Source organism: Xiphophorus maculatus, chromosome 9 (genome assembly GCF_002775205.1).
Source record: "Xiphophorus maculatus strain JP 163 A chromosome 9, X_maculatus-5.0-male, whole genome shotgun sequence".
Lineage (NCBI taxonomy): Eukaryota > Metazoa > Chordata > Actinopteri > Cyprinodontiformes > Poeciliidae > Xiphophorus > Xiphophorus maculatus.
In genome coordinates this window covers 4,014,868-4,029,716 of record NC_036451.1, presented here as the reverse complement: position 1 = coordinate 4,029,716, position 14,849 = coordinate 4,014,868, and the positions used below count along the sequence as shown (strand labels likewise).

General features: G+C 36.9%; 1 protein-coding gene across 2 annotated transcripts; it reads right to left on the bottom strand.

The window, feature by feature from the left end:
- Window positions 1–3,872: 3,872 nt before the first annotated feature.
- Window positions 3,873–14,755, bottom strand: pgm1 (phosphoglucomutase 1). 2 transcript variants are annotated; one of them, XM_005803883.3, is made up of 11 exons: window positions 14,395–14,755; window positions 11,624–11,786; window positions 11,363–11,506; window positions 10,586–10,711; window positions 10,310–10,500; window positions 9,352–9,506; window positions 9,146–9,261; window positions 8,925–9,060; window positions 7,855–8,038; window positions 6,958–7,092; window positions 3,873–4,554 (listed from the first exon to the last, which is right to left on the bottom strand). In XM_005803883.3, the coding sequence occupies exons 1-11, from the start codon at window positions 14,638–14,640 to the stop codon at window positions 4,465–4,467; spliced, it is 1,686 nt and encodes a 561-aa protein (XP_005803940.1). In that variant the 5' UTR covers window positions 14,641–14,755; the 3' UTR covers window positions 3,873–4,464. The 2 variants fall into 2 exon arrangements, with proteins under 2 accessions (XP_005803940.1, XP_023195775.1); XM_023340007.1 differs by lacking the exon at window positions 14,395–14,755 and adding an exon at window positions 14,345–14,364.
- Between the last annotated feature and the right edge of the window lie 94 nt (window positions 14,756–14,849).

Here is a 14,849-nt window from a genome sequence, read left to right as displayed (position 1 = left end):
GTCATCTCTTTGGGATTTTTTTTTTACTGGCTGATAATTTTTGGGACAGATAATGAAATATGCAAGCTAAACTATTGGATGCACATGTTTGTGGATATTTTTGTAATCCAATAAGGGTCAGAATTCCATATTCAAATACACAAATAAAACCAAACTGATCCTTCCATTGATCCATTCATTGTATGTACCAATCAATGATGATTTTGATTTATTCTGGGAAGATATTTGGCTATTACACTGGAACTAAATCAGGCCTTCAGGGCAATGTTACCATCAGCATTCACTGGAAAGGCTGTTTGATCCCTTCAAAAACAGTTGTAGTTTTGTGGCCAAACAGATCAATCCTTCTATTATTTGACCATGAAACTTTTATTAAACACATGTTGACATATGTAAATCAGTCAAAGATGAAGGTGTTGCTTTTGGAGTCGGTGGAACTGGTTTCACCAGTTGGACAGGGATACTGGTACTCAAGTTTATACTGGTTTATAACTGTCTGGGACCTTTTAAGGTTTCTAGTTTGTTTTGGAAAGTCCAGACAAATTTCCTTTCATTTGAGGTGACATTTGGTTAGATTAGTTGAACAGTTGCCTGTTCTAACAAGACAGCTATCCTAAGCAAACTTCAAAACTGTACAGAATAAAGCAGATACTGTAGGTCAACACTCCATGTCTGGACAGGACCTGAATTCAACCCTAATGAATATTTATAGGCTACACTTCAAAGCTGGAGTTTTACCATCCAATTTTGATCAAGTATGGGTTGAGAAAAATCCTCAAGTTCAAATTTTTGCACCCAATTTTGTTTATGTTCATTATAGTTCTAAAGTCCTTACACTGTAACTCAGAGCATAAACTTTAAAATACTTCTGCGTGTTTATAAATCACTGAAAGGCTCAGCACCAAAATACTGTACATTAAACACCTGTTGCTGTTGTATCAGCCTTCCAGACCACTCAGGTCTCCTGGAAGGCTCTGCATCCCCAGAACCTGACTATGAAGAAGCAGCATTCAGTTTTCATGTGCCACTAGTCTGGTACAAACTTCCAGAAACCTGCAAAGATGCTGAAACACAATGAAGGTTAAAATTCTACCTGTTTAAAGTTGCCTTTACTTTCTAGTAACTGAAACATTGATCAACATTTTTGATGTACATTTGCTTAATGATTTTGTTGATGTTATTGGACAAAATGTACTGTTTATTGCTTGTTTCATAATTAGTTACTGTATTTCTTTTTTTATTCTTTATAGCGCTTAAATTTATTTTTGTATAATCACCCCAACCTGAAAATTACATTCAAAATTTACTGTCATGATGAACATGTGTAATTTCCATTTCACAAATAAGCTATTCAAACTATTGGAAAATATTTTAAGTTTCTGAAAAGTTTCACGCAAGAAAAATAAGTTCTCATTTGTTAAAAATAAAATACAGTCAAGACATTTGTCAGACAAACAATGTCATGATTAGAGTCTACAAAACTAGAGACCATCTCTAAGTGGTTCCTGCCTGTCACCTTTTGTGTAATTCACAAGTTTCAGTAACAGCTAAACAATCCATAAGCATGATGCTTCCACAAATGAGCTTAAGCTCTTGATTCTATCAAACATTTTATGGCTTTGAGTGACAAAGTAGCTCAATCTAAAGGTAATTCATTTATAAAATGCATCCAAAGTTTAATAAAATAGCAGAATTTGAATGCTTTATAATCTTTCCCCCATAGAAAAAAAGAATACAATGTACTGCTATTCATTGGACTTTGTGCTCACTTGAATTTAAGACTTAAGATGACCAGATTACAGGTCATTTTATTCTGTTGAAAATGAACTAAGACAAAAAAAAAAGAAAAAAAAAAAGAAAAGAAAAACCATAACTATTCATTACAGTTCAAAAGAAACTGGAATAAAATACTGTGTCATCATGGTCTTCCTGTCGTACTTCATCAAGTGTGCAGGAACAGATGAAACATTTCAAACAGACAAGAAGAGACCTCATTTCTTCACTTGGCCTTATTACTGTGCTTTCAAAATGACGTCTTTGTCCTGTATTGCCCTTTTCCAGCAGGAGGCTATTCTAAAATCACCCAGTTCCACAACAAAAAAAGAGTTATTTGGACATTTAATAGCTGGAGACTAGGCCAGTTTAATGTAAGCCTCTCATTGATTACCTATGTAATGACAGCCAATCCAAATAAAGTCTGTGTGCTATTATGAAGCAAACAAAAAGAACATGTTATACATTGCACTATATCAGCTTGACAAGGTTTAAACAATGCTGCACGGAAAAAATTTCCACTCTGCCCTGATTCCTTGTGGAATAAAAAGGAACTTGCTGCAGATGTAGAGCCCAAAAGCTAAATTTTCTAACTTTGAAGAGCTGCAGCCAGCCATAAAGACCTTATCTGCAAACTTAATGTGAACATGGATAAAAAAAGATCGGACACTCTTACTCAGATCTAAAGCCAACAATGCCATGCAAAATGTGTCTTAGAGCACCCACAAGTTAACAGACAGGACATGAATGTCTGATGAAACTGTGGGTTGTACTGTCATCATAGATAGCTGCATGAAAAACTTTAGCTCACTAAAGTTAACCATTAGTGCATAAATATTAACATTGTTTATTTGGTTGATCTGGACGAGCATGATACCTAAATAAATGCAGTATAATGTGTGACTGAGGCAAGTTTTCCATACTGCAATCCAAGAAAGGAGAATTGATACTCCTGCTTGCCAAAGTTCACCTGATTTTCCACCCAAGTGTCAAATTAACTAAATTGCGACCAATTTTCCAAAAATAACTGAGGTCTTTGAGGAAAAGGCTTAAACTAATCCAGCACCTCAATCTAAAATGATCCAAGCTGCTTGCTGGCCTTCTAAAATTTCACATTCTCTTACAAAAAAAGGAAAGAAAATAAAACCCCATCAGCTTAACTTAGATAAAGTTTGAGGGATTCTCAACATCCTGAAACTTTATAAGTGTAATTTTTTATTATAAATACAGTGTCTCTCATTACAAAAAAAAAAGATTGAGGAGGGACAGGAATGATGTTTATAATTTTCTGTCTTCTTCAGGATTGTTTTTGGAGGGATACTGAAGCACTTGGCTTGCTTCTCCTCCAACAGGATGTCTACATTTATCTACAGTAATTTTTCAGCTTAGTGAAGAAAAGTTCCTTATCAGCACTAAACACAATCTTCTCTTGTGAACATTCAGGGTTTTAATCCTGGCTTGTTCAGGAAATTATTTCTCAAAGGAAAGTTGACACATAAAGTGTAGCAGACAAAATATTACAGGGCATCTTAAGAAATTAGAATATCAACTCAGTTTAGAAAATTTAACTCATTATGTATATTAATTACAGTAGGAGCTATGTCTAAGCATTTATTTCTGCATATTTTTACGAGTAAGGCTTACAGCTCATTTAAAACCATAATTCAATTTCTCTGAATTTCATAACACCAATGAAAAAATTAATTTTAATAAAGAAATTACATACTTACATTATAAGCTGACGTTTGCTTAGTAGTAAATGACACCCTCCATAGAAAGAGCAAGCCAGAAGACAGCTGGTTAAAGGAAAGTTTGTTAAACTTTCTTTTAACAAACATATTAAGGGAAAGTTAAGTGGAAGGAAGAGCACTGTAGAATTTTTTTTTCTACACTTTGCTGACAAGCTTTATTGATCTATGTCTTATTCTGTTACAAATAATTAAGATATATCACTTTGCATGTAATCAATCATCCATTAATTTTTTTTTATTTTAAATTACAGATGAATTTTTGTTATTATATTCTAATTTACTAAGGTCCAACAGTAAACTCAAAAGAATATGTACACTGAAAACACTAAAAATCAAATCTGACCACAGTTCTTTCCCACAAGGCTCTTTTTATTCATGATCGGTTTGTTAATTCTTGATACTACAGCTGTGGCTCAGGTTTAAGGGCGATGTCGGTAGCTTGGACAGACACAGAAAAAAGAAGACCCAACAGCATCACAGGGAGAAGTGACGACACAAGGGGTAAGGCTGCCCAGAAAAGCTGATTTATGCTCAGTTTAGCAGGATCTGATTTACATGATTTTGCTGTGCATCAGAGTCGAACAAAAACATTTCCTGGACTAAATACGTTTCCAGAGAGGAAACGAGGCGAGCTCCAGTGCATTTGTTTTTTTATGTAATCACAAGTGAAAACATATGCTAATGTGCGTTTAGGTCAGGCAGATGACTGAAATGTGTTAGGACACTTAGCTGTCCCATTTAGACCTAAACAGTCTGATACATCACTGAGGCTTAATACAAAAAGAAGGCAGTGAATATGTCAAAAAACTCCTTGTGTATGTTCTTCTTTTCATCCTGCGTTTCCCTTTATTTGAAACTATCTCTAGCTTTAGGAAGGCTGTGACAGCATTCAGGGGCAGCTTAACCCCACTAAACGGGACGGAGGTATTGTGTTGCTGAATCATGTGATAACAGTGGGGCCGGTGCGTCCGGTCCGTTCATGGAGCTGGGAGACCTTCAGGGCGATGTCCACCAGAGGGCCGAGCATCACCTGGAATCACAGCAAAAGGAAATAAGTGGAACAGACTTCTTGTTCAGTTTAGCAACCATGCTACATGCATTGTAAAAAATGTCTTGGTGACTGGTAAAGGAGAGACCAAGCTGTGTTATACTAAATATAAAGAACAAAAAAATCCCACCATTGCTTACTAAGATTTTGCTGCCTCTTATGGTGTGTAAGCTGTAGTGACATCTAGTGGTGATTTCATAGTCTTAAAGGTGTTACACCAGCAGACTCAGATGACTCTTTCTAAAGGCACTGTTACTTTAAAAGTACAGACATGTTCTCTATTTTAACTAATGCTTTAAAGTAAGTTAATGTGTAACCACCACACAAAATGACAGACATCCAAACGATACGCTACATTTCCGTTTGATCAACAAATTTCACTTTGCCTCGGCATAAATTTTCCTTCATCAATTTCCTTCACTTTTGGAATCAATTTTTTTTATCTGATTTTCTGTGATGCAAACCGTTTCTTTTTGTTTCTATTTCTGCTGCTTGGATCAAAAACATTACTGTGTGCCAAGTTATAACAAGGATCAAGATAAGATAAAGACTTTATTGTCCATAAAAATGGAAATTCGGTTTACATAACCTGTCTGATGCCTTCCATAAAAACACGATACATCAGACATCATAAACAAAGAAAAACTAACACATGAACATATCCGCAACAATGTGTTCATTTACTCTTCATCTGGTGGAAGAATAAATTCTTTTTCATTGTGTAAAATGTGGAGGAAAAGTTGAAAAACAGCACAAAACTAAATGTTATCTTGTTTTTTGAACAAAGAAGAAACCGATTTAAAACACATATTTAAAGTTCAGAGAGAAGTGTCGATGCCGAAGTGGACACTTGTCTAAACCTGAGACAGCTGTGGCTTTTCCGTCGGGCTTGAATAGAACCTCTACTAGAACCCGAGCAGTTTGAGAAAACTGAGACGTTAGAAGAAAAGTAATCATACATAAAAACAGACGATTCTGATATGCAAAGACTGACCAAATCCCCATAGCTGTTTGAAGCAGAGGATTAATTTAACAACTACTGTCTTCAGACTAAGGAGTTTCCACAAAGCCTTACTTAAACACTTATAATATTTTAAATACAGCTACATTTAAAACTTTGAGCTTTTTAATGGCTCAAAGATTTCTGTTCATCTGAGAATCTGAGACGCTACATTTTCATTGACGACACAAACAAAATATGTGACATTTTTAATATTGCACTAATCACTTGGAGGCATAGATGGATAGATAAATGAATATATGGACAAATTAATCAAGTAATGGATGAATGGGTAAATTGTAAAGATGAATAAATTTACAGATGAATGAGTGGAAAAACTGATAAATAGACAAATGAACAGATAACAGAACAAATGATTGGGTGAATGGATAGATGATCAGAGGGAAAAATTGATAAATTGACAGACAGACGGATGAATGAGTGGATGGATAAACAGATAGATAAACAAATAAAGCCAACTTTTAGATAATTGAACAAAAAACTAAAGTCTGGAAACACAAATATTTTCCAATACGTTTCCAGATCTGGAAAATGCATCAATTAAATTTTCCAGAAAATGTAAAGACTCCACATGAACCCTGTAAAAATCTACTTAATTCATATATCATTGAATATATTTTGAAATAAATTTAACATTTTAATTTGAAAAGTTGAAGAATTGCATTTATTGACCTTAATCTGGCAGTAAGAATTAGCCCAAAACCTTGCATACAGATAAATGGCCATATTTAGTTGGGAAGTAATATTTGAATACTCAGTGGGGAAAATTAAATCCTGAATTTAGATTTTATTTTTTTTTTACAAACTGCTTTCTCCTTTTTCTTTTGGGTCTGCAAATCACATCTGGCCAAGATCAGCCAGCTGGATCAATCCTCTGGGAATATTTTCCTGTCAAGTTAAGAATCTGCAGCGGCGTGTTTCTGCTTAATGCTTTATCCACGCTCCATAACCTCAAAGGAAAAATGGGGAACCAGGGGAGGAACTGTTTTCCACGTTCTCTCCTTCTTGTACTGCATCACCTCCCTGTCCACACCAGTCAGAACCACTTTATAAAGTGTCAGCTGGAACATGTGCTCTCTATTTCTTTTCCCTGTGTGCCGTGTTTTCTCTCTCTTCCTACATGCCCTGATAAGCTGTCAGAACTCGAAACTTTGCCAAACATCTCCATCATCAGCTCTCATGTTGAATAAAATGTCTCATGCTTGCTGAAGACCTCCACCCACTGAGAGCTGGCAGAAACCACAGAGGAGTCCAGTTCTGCCACTCCTACTGGAATCTGGGTGGAGTGTGCTGTGACAAAGAAATGAATATGTCTTTTCCCTCTAATTTTCTTATCAGCTGAGATCACTGCTGGATGTCCTGACCTGTGGATCCTGGAGGATTTTCTGGCCGTCGTTCTCGTAGCTGTCTATGTAAAGCCGGACGGTTGCTCCTGCGCTCCCTGTGCCGCTGAGACGGAAAATGATCCTGGAACCGTCGGCGAAGATGATCCGGAGGCCCTGAGGGAGCAAAGGAGAGGTAATGAGAGGCGGGCCAAAACTGATAAAAGAAAATAGATGCTGAACCAAAACCATATCCAGGTGTGGAAATCAGGACGCTCATGGTGGGATTACGAAACTGAACTGATGACTTAATCGAGCGTCAAGCCAATTTCTGAATAATAGAAGTCATAATATATCAAGCAATATAGGTTCAGTATAAAATATTAAATGACCTCAGAGACACAAATAGGAGAACCTTTTTCACATTTCATCATGGTGCCTTACAACCTTTAATGTGTTTTATTGAGATTTGTGACCCAAAAAAAACACTTATGCTCTGGTCTGATGAGACCAACATAAAACTTTTTGGTCAGCAAGAAATGCTGCAGTCACCCTGACAACATAACATACATTATAAACAGCAAAGCATGGTCAAGGCAGCATTATGCCATGGAAAGGCTGTAAACAAAATAAGCAGGATTAACTTCAAGCTGCTACCCCCCCGACCCGAAATCGGATAAAGCGGAAGAAAATGGATGGATGGATGGATGGATGGATGGATGGATGGATGGATGGATGGATGGATGGATGGATGGAACTACAAATTACCATCACGTTTAATTTTCTTAATTTGAAAACCAGGCGCTTAAAATTTTTTTTAAAAACAGATACACATTTCTAATAAAGTATAAAGTGATTTGTGGTTCTAACATGGCAACATTAGGAAGGTTAATAACAGCAGGAAAATGAGGAGAACATCCAGTTCTGCAGGATTCCTACCTGGTTTTTGGACACACTTCCATCCACGGGGTCTGTGTAGGCAAAGTTGTCAGCAACGGCCACTGCGTACGTCTTGTCGCCAGATGAGAATTGCTTCCCAATAAATGACGGGTCAGACATCTGTGTCTCCAGATCCTTCATCATCTTGTTTGCAGCATCTGAGTCAACCTCCTCGTAGTCGTACCTAGATGAAACAAATTTGATAAAAACACAGAGTAGAATAAAGTGAAAGAGACGGGAATAGAAAGTTTGCACATAAAGGGTTTGTACACTTTCCCAATAAAATTCAAGCACTTTTCAAGCTTTTTAATGTAAGTCTTGAATTTTTTCCAGCACCACATGGAGTTAAAAATGATGTAAATGAACTAAAAAGATATGATTACATCTTATGAAAGTATTCTACGTTCTACAGCAGGGATAAGTTGCTATATACCTGACTGGTCGGGGAACAAAACAATAATTTAACAAACAAATTTCAGATAGGTCAAAGACCAGCCAGTTCAAATGAAATACTTAAACACAATATACAAAGAAAGTTACAAAATAAATCTCTAAAAAATGTTCTCACCAAGTCTTCTGGCTCTTAGCAAATAGAAATCATTTTGAAAATTCTAACTGACCTAAAACATGAAAAGTGTAGTCTGATTTAACTTTAGACAGTGTGAAATTTTTTTTTATTTTTATAAGATGTGTGTAAATATCTGACTTCAACTGTAAATAATGTTTTCCAAATGTAGGTTTTTAATCAAACGTTAGATTGCCCTTTTTTTAACCAAACAGTGCAGTTTGAGTATCAAGCACTTTCACAAACTTTATACAGAAATCAAGCACTTTCCTAACCTTGAAAACACCTCATTTTCAAGGATTTCAATCACCTGCATGAATCCTGCATATATCTACAAACAAAGGGGGGAATTAAAATGAAATAAATGGCAAGAAGATAATTCAATGTTCTGTGTGCTGCAGTTCCCTCTTCTTCCACCACATGGTGCTACAAAAGAAACTAGAAAACTAACTTTCATTAATGACTTTCTAAGAAAGAAACAATTGAAGCTTGTACCATTTCTGACCTTGTGAAAAAGTTCCTGCCAAACTTTTGCCAGTGATCCTTCATAATCTCTTCCACACTCTGCTTCCTGCTGGCCAAGATGGACAACCATGCTAGCACGGCCCAGAGGCCGTCCTTCTCACGGATATGATCCGACCCTGTGAGGGTAAAACACAGAGGTTGTGGATGGGTGTGAAAATTGGTAAAGGTGTTATCTCCTAAGAGAGGCAGACTTTCTCTCACCAGTGCCAAAGCTCTCCTCTCCACACAGTGAGAGTTTACCAGCATCCATCAAGTTCCCAAAGAACTTCCAGCCCGTCGGAGTCTCATACAACTGCATCTTCAGAGCTTTGGCCACACTGGAACAAATAGGAGCACATAATAAACCACATAATGGATCTATGACATAAAATTAAGATTAACATTTATAGAATGTGTTTGTCTTTTACTTGTCCAAAGCTCCACTGGTAGGCATGCTGCGGGCCAGGCCTTTGACACCAGTCTTTTTGAAGTATGGGATGCAGGTGATGTTGGCACCAATCACAGCCACGGAATCGGAAGGGTTCACAAAGAAGCCATGTTTGCCCAGCACCATGTTTCGATCCTAAACAGGGATCCAGAGATCAGGAGTGAATGTTCGTCATGTAAAGCTGACTGGGATGTCAGCCGGTTCTCTTCTGGTCAGTATGACATTATTTTGATGGATGACTGCTGCCTTCTCCTCCATTTTCTGTTACACTTTTCCCTTCAATAAAAATGTTAACACCAAACTCACATTGCTTCATAAAATCCAGCTCATCAGTGTTTGGAAAAGTCTTGAACTTTATTAAAATATAATTTTGAAGAAAAAAAAACAGTCATAACTCTGTCAAGACATTATTTTATTTACAACTATTCCTTTTTCTTGCAAGTTGATCCTTTTTCTGCTTTTGTTAAATATTCATCTGTAAAATTAATTTAAACATGAAGGAAATCTGAAACTAGAAATATAAATATCAATAGGTATCAATAGTTTTTTTTAAATTAAAGAATTGTTTGAATATACATATTTTTAAACTGAATTGAAATCTCATAAGAAATCTAATGATGAACATAGTCAATATGCTGCTTCTTTTTAGTTTTTACAGTCATAAAATGCAGTAAATTCTATTTATTTAATAAAACATGTTAATGAAACATGAGATAAGTGTCAAGAATAAAAGCTGAGAAGAAAACAAGATGGAAGCAATGATTTGAATACTCCAATCCAGTCTACAATAGAAAAAAAAAACTATAACCCAATAAAAACAGTGTTTAATAAAGTTATTTTATTAGCATTGACATCATCAAATAATAACGCAACACCCAAACACTCTGCTAGATTTATAGCTGTAAAAGTAATTCCCCCAAAAATATTTAGCAACTTACACCATCGCCGTCAAAGGCGGCTCCAAAATCATACTCTCCACTTTTCATGGTGTTGACCAGGTCAGCGGCGTAAGTCAAGTTGGGGTCAGGGTGATGACCACCGAAGTCCTCCTGGGGGACGCAGTTGACCGCAGAGTTGGCGGGAGAACCCAGCTCTTCACAGACTATCTTCTTAATATAAGGACCCACCACTAGGGGGAGAAAACATCAATAAATAACAGGTAATATGTTCATACAAGTTTATGATGTTATATGAGTTTCATGGTGGCTTCGTACCTCCGTGCATCGCATCCAGTCGCACATTAATGTGGTCAGAGCCAGAAAGAAGATCCTTCAACGCAGCAAAATCAAAGATGCCCCTTAACATCTCAGCGTAGGCTTCAACTGAGTCAACAATCTCCACTAAGGGCAAAATATGAGCATTTTAGACCAGAAACTCTGAAGACGTGGACATTAGTAGCTTGAGTCAATACATTTCAAATTAAATAAATATTAAATCAAACGTCTAAAGCAGAGGTGAAAAACTTGTGACCCTGCAGCATGTTTTTAACAGTTTTGCCGTTTATTCCTTCCATTTATACATTAAATTTTCACAAAGAAAGTCACCAAAAGTACAAGTAAAACTAAAAGTACTTCTTTTAGTCTTGTTTTTTTATCAGTTTTTTCATGTGATTAGGTTGAATTCCATGTGGGTTTTTTTTTTTTTTACATCATTTTCCATGCCACAGAAAAAAATCCATTGTCTTTTTGCTAAATGTTGTGTTTATCTTTATTTGAAATTATAAAAACAGAAATAAAATTATGATTCTTTAAAAATGTCAGAACATTTCTTATAGTAGATACTTATCTAAAGTGACAGTCCCCAGAGTAGTGGGACATTTGTGGCTCTAGACAAGTTTTATTTGGTTAGCTTGAGAGTAAAAATGGCTGTTTAGACAGTAAAGATTGGAGACCCCTGGTCTAAATGCTGTGCTAGAAATAAAGATTTGATGAGGCAAACATGAATTTAATGAAATTTCTTGCCACTAATTTCAAATTGAAGACAGAGTTTACCTATAAATTGCTTAAAAGTGTCTACTTCAAAGGTCTGCTTCCCAATTGTACCCAGATCCACTTTCAGCTCAGGGCAGATCTGATACTCCTGAAGGCCTTTGCTGATCTCAAAGATTTTATTTGTGATGCCTTCGGGGGCAGGTCCTGGAGAAAAACAGTTTGAAGAAAACCATCATTTACAGAAATACTGCGTTAATTACGCATAAATTGTAGAAAAATATAACCACTTCTCCACAGTGATTGTTTTTAATCTCTGTTCACCTCCACTGGAAATGTTGTACTTGATGCCAAAGTCTCCACTGGGGCCTCCTGGGTTGTGGCTGGCTGTGAGGATGATGCCGCCCACGGCCTTTATCTTGCGGATCACACAGGAGACTGCTGGGGTGGACATTATGCCATTCTGACCAATTACAAGGTGATTAATCTGCAAAACAATGCACATCCATAGATTAACCCCAGTCTGGATAAGTTCTCCGATCCAAGCACTAAGTAAATACAATGGAAGGTTAATGTAATATGTTGCTGCAAACTACAGTCATCTTTTGTTAATGTCCTGTTTTGACGTAATTTTGAACATCCATTAGGTCATATTCAGTTCAGCAATCATCACAAACAGTACAACCTATTCTACTTCCAGTAACTTGTGTTCATGCTGATGCCTGTTGGTACTTTACTGTAGCTGCATGGAAGGTTAGTCAAAAATAGAGCTCCTTTGCTTATTTTAGTTTTGAAATAATGCCACTATCTCCATCTTGGTATGTTTTGTGTAAACATCTGAACCTTTCTCTGCTGTTAAGTCCACATCACCATTACCCAACAATTCATTTCCTAACATCAACCAGAAATTGCTAAAAATGCCAAATATGACACAAATACAGGTGGATTTTGCACATATCGCTTTGCTTTCACGCAAAGATAAGGTCACCTATTAACTGTCGTGCTCTTCAACACAAGGCTCTAGTGATTAAATGCCTTAAAGTCCGAATTAAAACCACAAACAGTGATGCATATTTGCAGCTTAGGACACAGCTGCCTGCTTCCAAGGCTGCAGGCCTATGCAGAGCAACGTGACTAGCTGCACGCATGTCACGCCCCCCAGCCGCGGAAGTATCTTTCTGCCTGTTCTCTGAAGCAACACGTAAACATATCTTTATTTATCTTTCCAATTGTTTTGCATATCTTTTTCTAAAACTACGCAAGCGGCAACTCAGTAGTAAGCCAGTAAAAACGTTTCAACCCTTCAAGCCGAAAAATGCTGCCATGTTAGTGCGCAAATGTCAAAGGTAATGGTTTATGTGGCAAGCTATTTTACTGTTTAATAGTAAGCCAGACTTAAAATAATTAAATTCCGCCCAATTGAAATTAGTTCTGTGGACGTCTGAATCATGTGTCTTTCAAAAGAAAAAAATCGCATTGGGATATTGTTTTGAATATCATAATAATACGAAAAAATTTTGGTTTCAGCAAGGAAGGAAAATTCAATAAGTTTTCAAACACTTGAAATATAATGTGATATATGCCCTGCCACAGTCATTGCACACATGAGGACTGCAAATTGGCTTATTGTGTAGCTCTAGTTCCAGTGTTTTGCTATTGAAAATGGAGCCTTTTCTGTGATAGAGTGAGAAAGAAAACAATTTGGATGACCCAAAGAATTTGTGGTGTAAAATGATGGAATATCTTAAAGGTGCAACTAAATCAATGTCCAAATTTAAATCAGATAAAAGCAAATATATAGAGACATTATTGTCACAATCTACATTGATTTATTGGGGTTTTAATTGCAAGTTGTATTTCTCAATATAATAAATGTTGTTTGATGTCATTTTATGACACATAATGGTTCAGCCTATGGTGGAGTGGCGACTGGTACTGTAGTTCACATCCAATGAGATCCGATGATATTTGGCCATTTGATCAACATATTTGATGTGTATTGGTAATTTTGATGATGGCACTTATCAAAATGTAATGTTTGTCACTGGTTTCTCAATTGTTGACTATGTGGTGTTTTTTATAACTTTTAATTTTGTGCTTTTATAATGAAAATCTCTTTAAACTGACTTGTTGCTGAAATGTGCTATACAAATAAACTTGATTAACATCTTGTGTTTTTTAATGACTCTACTCACGTGCACATTCCTTTAGATAGGAGAAAGCTACTTTCAATGTTATTCTTAACTCAGTTTTTATATATGTATTTTAAATTCTTATTTTTGTATGAGGCTACATGTTTCAACCGCCTGTCACTTTGCTGCTGCTGCATCAGAATAGTGACAATTATATACTAACTATGTATGTAACTACTGGTTTGGGGAAGGGGGAGAAGGATCAAATTCATGTAAACATCATGATAGTTTTTCCTAAGTTGTTGTAAATTATAATTGTATTTAGTTTGTTTCTTATCTCTATCTTCAAAATAGTTAAAAAAAAAACTACTAAAGTACGGATTGCGGTTTGATTATATCTTACAAGTGCTTGCCATAAAGTTCCCTTCCGCACCTCATATGAAGGACCTCTGCTATCATGTAGGTGGTTGGTAAGTACACAGAGGGTATGGACAGCATACAAGAGTAGTTCACTCTTTAGGGCTCTGAAACAAATTCGTGTAATAATTAGAGCCTGACAAGTGAAGGCAGGAATGCTGTTGTTGCTTCAACCAAGCGAATGGAGAGAGCTTGCATTGGTTTGCAGGGTTATTTTGCAACCTGTGGGGACAATCGACAGCTTGATAACATCAGTTGCATCACGTATTAGCTTATTAACTGAACTGAAGCATACTTTTTACTCTCGCAAAACGCTTATTGGGGTAATATTAGCTATATTTAAACATAAAATACAATAAGCATTACAATTAATCAAAATGAAGTAACGTAGTGTTATATCTACTGAAAGCACAGTGGGGTGTAAGAATAAAATAGCCAACAACCTTGACAGCTAGCTAAATTTACACTTGCTAGCAGACGTGCTACATTAGCTCACCACACAGGGCAAATGGCAGCAGTTTTCATCATTTATTTTCTCCAACTGACCCCGTTGGCTGCTGCAATCTGAACAATGAGCTGAATCGCGTCCTTCATGAAAAACCTCCCATCTCCTCCCACCACCAGAGTGGCCGTCTGTCGCTCGGCTGGGTCGATGACGGAGATAATGCTCTGGATGAAGTTTTCCGCATAGTGCTGGTTCTGCTGGAACACCGTCACCCGTTTCCTCAGGCCGCTCGTCCCGGGCTTCTGGTCCGTGTACGGCTTGGTCTTGACGGTCGTTATTTTCACCATTATTGACACCCAGAGAGCAGCCCGTGTGATCCGCAGTGTGGTCCGAGCGACTGCAGGAGCAAAGCGGCTACACGTAGGCAGCTACCCCGACCTCTTCACACACAAACCCGCCCTGTCTGTTTAAAGGGCAAGTGGGGACCAAGGAGGATTTCCTCACACCCAGCAGCGAGATAACTCTTAAACATTTTAAGACATTGGTTAAAGTAACA

Coding starts and splice junctions, on each gene's coding strand:
- pgm1 (XM_005803883.3), bottom strand. CDS start 14,640: ATGGTGAAAATAACGACCGTCAAGACCAAGCCGTACACGGACCAGAAG. Junction 11,507..11,623: donor GTACAACATTTCCAGTGGAG/GTGAACAGAGAT, acceptor GTTTTTCTCCAG/GACCTGCCCCCGAAGGCATC. Junction 7,093..7,854: donor GAAGTGTGTCCAAAAACCAG/GTAGGAATCCTG, acceptor TTGCTCCCTCAG/GGCCTCCGGATCATCTTCGC.